This window comes from Frankliniella occidentalis, unplaced genomic scaffold, assembly GCF_000697945.3.
Source record: "Frankliniella occidentalis isolate FOCC.00 unplaced genomic scaffold, Focc_3.1 Scaffold146, whole genome shotgun sequence".
Classification (NCBI taxonomy): Eukaryota; Metazoa; Arthropoda; class Insecta; order Thysanoptera; family Thripidae; genus Frankliniella; species Frankliniella occidentalis.
The window spans coordinates 421,018-427,667 of NW_026267273.1; the positions used below are offsets into that span (position 1 = coordinate 421,018).

The window sequence follows — 6,650 nt, forward strand, 5'->3', positions numbered from 1 at the left end:
AACTGAGATTCCTGTAAAAAAATTAAAAAAAATTCACTTATAATACTAGCTAAGAACATTTCTTCAGAGAGAGTAACTAGATTTTAAAATTTGTATATACCTTCTTTTGAGACAAATCAAGTTTATTATCATCACACAGTAAACACCCGTCCTGTAAGCTCCAGCTTTTCGCAATGTAGTTCCCCAGAGAATTCAAAACAGTCTTGCTGGGTCCATTTCCATGCACTATGAGAGGGATTGTCGAATAAGCAGTATTTTTTATGTATGAGTTTCCTGCCTCCAGCTGAAGCTCAACATCAGCTGTTCAGAGAGAAAAGATTTTAAGATGACAAAGGCACAATTTTGTTAAAAATTAACTATATCTATGTACTTACCCAAGGCTCCATTTAAATTCTGGAAAATTGTTGAGCGGTGGTCAAGCTTAATATTTAGTTGTTTCCGGATTTCAGCATCCAAATACATGTGTGTATAGAACAGTTGATCATCATCCGTGTCTTGCACATCTTTCGAAGTAACTAATTGATACAACTCTGGTGCATAACCAATGAACCCTGAAAGATAAATCAATGTAATTAAAATACAATTAAAATACAGAGAGGTACTGTCAATTTCACAGAAAATTATCTTGCTGACAATTTATTTACCTCCAGAATTCAAGAATCTCTTTCCACGGGCTACAGTAGGATAATTTGATGCCAAACTTTCATCAGGCCAACAGAAGCCCTCAGCAGAAAAAACAATACGCCCATCTAAACTACGGAACTGCTTACTGATCTTGTCTGCATTTGCTAGAATGACCACGTCAAAGCTGAAGACAAGAAGATTAAAATATAAAAGTGTAATCATACTGAAAATGAATTTATGAGATTGAGTAGAAGTCAACTCACGCATCAGTAAACAAAATAATTTTATTGGAATCGTTTTTGTATTGTTCAAGTTCTTCCTTCAATAAGTTGATTTTGTAACCACCACCAGGGCGGCTCATGTCTCCACCATTCCACTCTTTACCCATGCCAAGAACCTGGAAGGAAGAAATATTTAGAGCAGCAAAAATAAAAGAGAGAGGGAGAGAGAGAGGGAGATAGTGGGGGAAGGGGAGGAGGGGAGGAGAACGCATCGGATCGAACTGCGTAGTCGCTCTTCCGTTTCGACACCTGGGAAGGCCCAAGACCCAAGGGCGTCATAAGGGCAATGCCGGTCCAAAATGAGCCACCCGCGACTAATTGAAAAGTGCCCCACAAATCCACGCGCTCGGGACAAGCGTGGCGCCCGCAGAGCTATGGGGAACGCCGCAACGCGCCGCCGGCAAAAGTCATCCGCCACGCTCCCGCTGGTGGTCTGGGCGGCTACAGCCGGCGCGGTAGGCAGCCGGGCGGCAGGTGTGCGCGCCGGGACTGCCCGCTCGCCAGGGGCGCCGGGGGGCGCGAGGGACGCTGTCCAACGTCACGTTACCTTCATCGGCACGTTGAAGATTTGGGCGGACCGCTCGAACCTCCGGTACCCGTCCGAAGGATGGGACGCCACGGTGAGGAGCAGCAGCTCTGAAACAAGGTGTGCACAAGATATATGGCAAGAGTTCCTAGGAAAGAAGTGACCCATTCGATCTTGCTTGTTTAATTCGACGGAAAATTATCCCTTGCATAGACCTATGTCCTACTTTGAGAGGGGCTTTTGCTTTATACCCCCCCCCCCCGCCTCTCAACAAAAAAATAGTGGCGTTTTCTTTCCTTTTGTTATTCTTTTGCGGTATATGGCGGGTTATCTATTTTTTTTCTCTCGTGTCGGAGAGATTGAAGTCAATCTGCTGGGCGCGTCGCGTCGGTTCGGCATGGACCGGAAGTCATCGGCCATTCGCGTGGGAGGAGGGGGAGAGGGGCTCAGCCACGGATGGAGTATAGTCTCACCAGCACATTCTACGGCCACGGGCTCGGCCCGCGAACCTCACCCCTCCAGTCTGTACAGACATGGCACATGGCTTTGCACCCAGCAGCACGAGCCTGTATAGACGGAAGGGCAGCCTGGGTCTGGCCGATAGCCCCCCGCCCCCACCCGTCTCACTAACCGACAAAACGGCCGTACACAGCATGAAAACGAAAATGTTTACACCCACCCTCCCTCGCGGGAGGGGAGGGACGACCATTCTGCTCTCCGCCATGAGGTGGTACACATCGGACCCACACCACTATACCCATGCCTCATGGCACTTGCCATGTGCCATGTGGTCTATACGGCCCACGCGACATGGCATGCTGCTCATGAGACACACACATGTCACTCTACCTCTCCTGCACATGTCGTGTCATGAGCAGGCCCACATGCCACGAGCCACACCTGCCATGATACCCACATGCCGAAGGCACACATATCCCATGAGGCATGCATCGGCGTACATGCCATGATCATCATCATCAGGGGGCACACATGCCATGAGGCACACATGCCATGATCATCATCATCAGGGGGCACACATGCCATGAGTCCAGGCCGCGAGGCTCAGACCATCATCATGCGCCTTCGGCTCTTTGATGATGCGGCAACGAAAGCGCTGAGGCATCGAGCAGCTGCGAGTTATTTGACCCCGGCCAGCCGGCCGGCCGGCATGGGGAGCTTGGGGCGAGCCTCTTCCTTGTCGCACGCATGGCGAGAGAGAGAGAGAGATAGCCTTTTAGTTAGGGAGCTGTGATAGGCAGGGCCCACACATGCCGGCAATCTGATCATTCAGCCCAGCTATAGCCAAATGAGAAAAGGGTTGACGGAGATGGAGGAAATTCAAGTTTTCCCGTTCAGTTTCTTAGGCCGGACCCGTTACTTCCCCTTTCACAATACTGATGTTACCCGATAAGATTTGCTATTTAAACTAATATTAAATCGTACAAAACATCACTTAATCATATTTTTCTTACTAATTAATTTGAAAATAGATGAAGTTTTCTTACTGAAACCATGACTTGGTACAGGTACATGCATCTACAATCCTTAACCCCCCCCCCTTTTTTTTGAAGAATACTGAGAAAAATCCGTGGCTGAATAAGAATTTCTTTTGGCAGAGTACTTCCATTTACTTCCATTGATCTAAAAATACAGCGAACTGTAAACAAAGCTGTTTTAAGCTGACACACGATATGCCTTTAGTACGCGGCACGCATTTTGACAAACGTTTGACGGGAAGCGCACAGACGGAGGACAGGCGTGATGTTTAACAAAGACGGTTTTGCTTAAAACAAAGTTGAATCCAGCAGAAGCGAAATGTGAGGTTAGGGCGACTAGAGCGCTGTCAACAACCGGCGCACCCGCGACGGCGCGCCTCCCCGCGCACATTTTCACTCCGTCTTCCAGCGAGCGTTAAGCTTAACCCTCTCACCTTGTTTCTCCAGGGCCAAAGCATCTTGGGCCGCACAAGAAAGGGCCAAGAGCAGGACAACGAGCGCCGACCCTCCAGCCTCCATCGTGATGTCCTGCACACTGCACCGCTCGCCCGCGCCCGCCCCGCGCCCCGCCTCACACACACACTACGCACGCGCGCGCGCGCGCCCCGCTCGCCGCGTCCCGCGCCCCTCGCCGTGCAGCCTCGCGCAGGGCCCCCGGCAGCAAAGACGGGGCCCAACGACACGCGAGCATGACGGCTTTGATTCGCTTCGCGCTTTGCTGGGCCCGCTAGACTGTTGACGAGAAGCTGCTATAGTGCTCCAAAGTCCCGGGGCCCAGCCTCCTCTAATGTGGTTTGCGTGGATGCCAGCGCCGGCCGGGTCCCGGGGCCCGCAAGGCCCGGATAGACGCAGGGTACCGGGACACCGGCAGGGAGGATCCAGGGACCCTGAACCGAGAGGGGGTTGCCGTGGTCTCCAGGACGATGACGTTCATACTCACCGCTCGTGTGGTTGCCGTAGTCAGAGCTGCGCAGCGGGTAGCGCGAAGAGAACCCCCAGCCGAGGTACTCGTCCGGGTCCGCCTCCACCTCGTGGTACGGGAGCAGCCAGCGCTCCGCGGCCTCCAGCTCCTCGAGGTCGACGTCCACGTCGGCGTCCAGGTCGCCGCACAGCTCGCGCGACTCCCCGCGGGCGCGGCTCGCGAGCACGATGGCGCCCTGGCTCATGGGGTCCGTGGCCGCCCAGGTCGTGTGCGCTCCCAGCAGGGTGATCCCAATGAGGGGGGCGCTACCCCCGCGTGGCCGTGCCAAGGGGGCACCACGGAGCACAAGTCCAAGGGCGGCCCACTGGAGTATCCGGAGCATCGTGTTGAGGCGACCACGAGACAGTCACTGCCGGGGCCGATGGGGCCTCCAGGACGTCCAGGGTCCCGAGTCCGGTAGGTCCGATCTGGAGAACTGGAAGGGGGAGTAACAGAGTGGGAAGTGCTCCCTACCGAAAGGGAAGGGGGGGGGGGGGGCAGGTATGCCTGCCTGCCTGCTTACCGCCGTCGCACGGTCCAATAGTCAACTTGATCAATCCGATGATCTGTTGTTTATTTTTATTTTTTTTAAAAACTCTAGGCTGATTGTCTACAGGTCGATTTCTTATTTCCGGACGCATGCATGGATGCAATGCGGTGTACGGGGAAAACAGAGCAGAGCAACGGGCAGAAGCACGGGGAAGTCCCACGCTCGTCTCCAGCGTGGACGGCTGCTGAGAGGAATGAGAGTGGCTGGCTCACCCTAGTCCAGCATGGTCGGTCCTTCCCCACCAGTTACGATCGGTGTCCTGTCCTGATTAGGGTGGTAAGCGTATGACACGGGCTGCACGGGCCACCGATCACTTGCATTGCGCAAGGCGCAGTGAGTCAGGCGTAGGGCCGTGTGACGTCACAGCAGCGGCAGCCGGGCCGCAGGTGGTGAGGTGGAGTAGGGTCTGGCTGCTCCGGTACGGCGCCAAGGAAAATCGTTCAAGCGAAGAGGCGTTTTTTCTTCCCTTTTTTTCTACAAGCATTTCTATAGGAAGTAGATCAGTATGCTGAGGAATAGTTCAACAGGTTGAATGGTAAGCACCATGATAGTTCTGGCCAAGTATAGGAAGGGAGAGAGGCCTGTAAAAATATCCAAGAATTAAGATTACTTTTAAAAAATAAGTTTATTTGAATGAATGTACATTTGTCAATACCTAATTTAAAATTATTTTAAAAATTTCAAATGTTCACAAAAGAGGGGGTGGGGGAATGGGAAACATTAACCATACCAACTAAGATGCACTTTACCTTGCAAAAAATTCAAAATAACACCATTTTCTGTTTGCATTGGAGACAGACTACATTTTACAATTTCAACTCATAAAAATAAGCAAAATACAACTTGCATTAAGTTAACATCACTTCAAAAATAACTGTGCAGATCACTGAGTAAATAATTCATTTAGATAGAGAAACTAAGACTTTGAAATTGTTTTATTTTGAAGTACACAATTATGCGTAGGCACCCACAACAGACTAGCAGCTAACGAAAGGCCAAATAAACACTGGTAAAAAATAATGAACTGTAGAAAATTGCAGATATTTATCTCAGTAAATAAACAAATTAAATAGAATTTCTAACAGAGTGAAAATATACAAGATATATACTTAGGTCGCCACCCTCCAACTTTTCTTTTAATGTCTACATTGGTATGATTCAAAGTTCATGCAGTTCATCAAAATTAAGGCAATAATTTGGTATTGTTTCGATGAAAACTGCAAGTCACATGATACTCTTTGAATACACAATACCACACAGGTACTAGAAAATGTTTACAGCCTACAGAACTGGGTAAAAGTTGAGTGTTTGGAATTTTTTTTTATAAATATAGGGGACAATAAGTAATCATCTTTTTGATGTAGAGAATGATGGAATATTTACACATGATAGAGCAACATCTCCTAAAAACTTGACAACTCTGGGAAAGTTTGCCTCCAGGTTGATGTGAAAGGTACTTTGAGAATTTTGACTCGAGTATTGGGGAGAAGTAGGTTCAAAAGTTTGTGCAACTTTGGAATTGGTAAGATTTTCACAGGAGGCACTGCACTTGTTTCAGGTTGGTCTATTGAGGATATTGTACGGAAATCGCGGGCTAGACTTTCAACATCTTCAGCGTCCGAATTAGAAGCGTTGTCAGTGTCTTTCTGGGATTTCTCCTCCCCTTCTTGTGTTTCCTTCTTCTCTTCATCAACATCCATCTTGTCACCAGCCTCTTTATCTTCTTGAGTTTCACCATTTTCAGACTTCTTCTGCTTATCCTTCTACAAATGGGAAAACATTGTATGAGATAATAGAAATAATAGTTAACACTTGGTATATTGAAGAATACTGGTTACTTACTTGAACAGGGTTAACTACAGGAATGCACTCTCCTGCAAAAGCATTGAGTTTGCCTGAACCCTGAACACCTTTACGTGCTTCACATTGGTCCATAAAGAGGTCAGTGACACGTGTGAGTTCTTGCGTTAATCCCCAAACAAGATACTCTAACGACTCTTCCAAGAGAGGTAAACTACACAGAACAATATGGTTTGTTGAAGCAGACTGAAACAGAAGAATTGGTTAAGATGAGCCTCACAATAATGTCAATGACTTTAAAGAACAATATGAGGAAACTTACTGTTGTTATGTAAGTTGGAATTATAAGTAACCTCCGCAGTTGTTTACACATTCCCAAAGCTTTGTCAAAGCCTGGCTTTACATCAAAGTT

The 6,650-nt window shown here is 48.6% G+C and overlaps 2 protein-coding genes across 8 annotated transcripts in view; both read right to left on the reverse strand.

Moving 5' to 3' along the window:
* Positions 1 to 4,236, reverse strand: part of LOC113206291 (procollagen-lysine,2-oxoglutarate 5-dioxygenase 1) — a gene marked incomplete in the record, with an annotated part of 15,455 nt that extends 11,219 nt beyond the window's left edge. Inside the window, 6 exon segments of the mRNA XM_052271004.1 lie at positions 101 to 300; positions 375 to 551; positions 645 to 808; positions 888 to 1,021; positions 1,453 to 1,541; positions 3,868 to 4,236. Coding sequence (XP_052126964.1) covers positions 101 to 300; positions 375 to 551; positions 645 to 808; positions 888 to 1,021; positions 1,453 to 1,541; positions 3,868 to 4,231 — 1,128 coding nt within the window.
* Positions 4,237 to 5,044: 808 nt separating this feature from the next.
* LOC113206300 (uncharacterized) overlaps positions 5,045 to 6,650 on the reverse strand; it is a 10,230-nt gene continuing 8,624 nt past the window's right edge. For 6 of the 7 annotated variants that reach the window (XM_052271001.1, XM_052270996.1, XM_052271002.1 and 3 more), the window contains 2 exons: positions 6,281 to 6,484; positions 5,045 to 6,201 (listed from right to left, as the gene is read on the reverse strand). In XM_052271001.1, coding sequence (XP_052126961.1) covers positions 5,842 to 6,201; positions 6,281 to 6,484 — 564 coding nt within the window. In that variant the 3' untranslated portion in view covers positions 5,045 to 5,841. The remainder of the gene's footprint in view (positions 6,202 to 6,280; positions 6,485 to 6,650) is intronic. The other variant, XM_052271000.1, reaches the window with a different exon arrangement.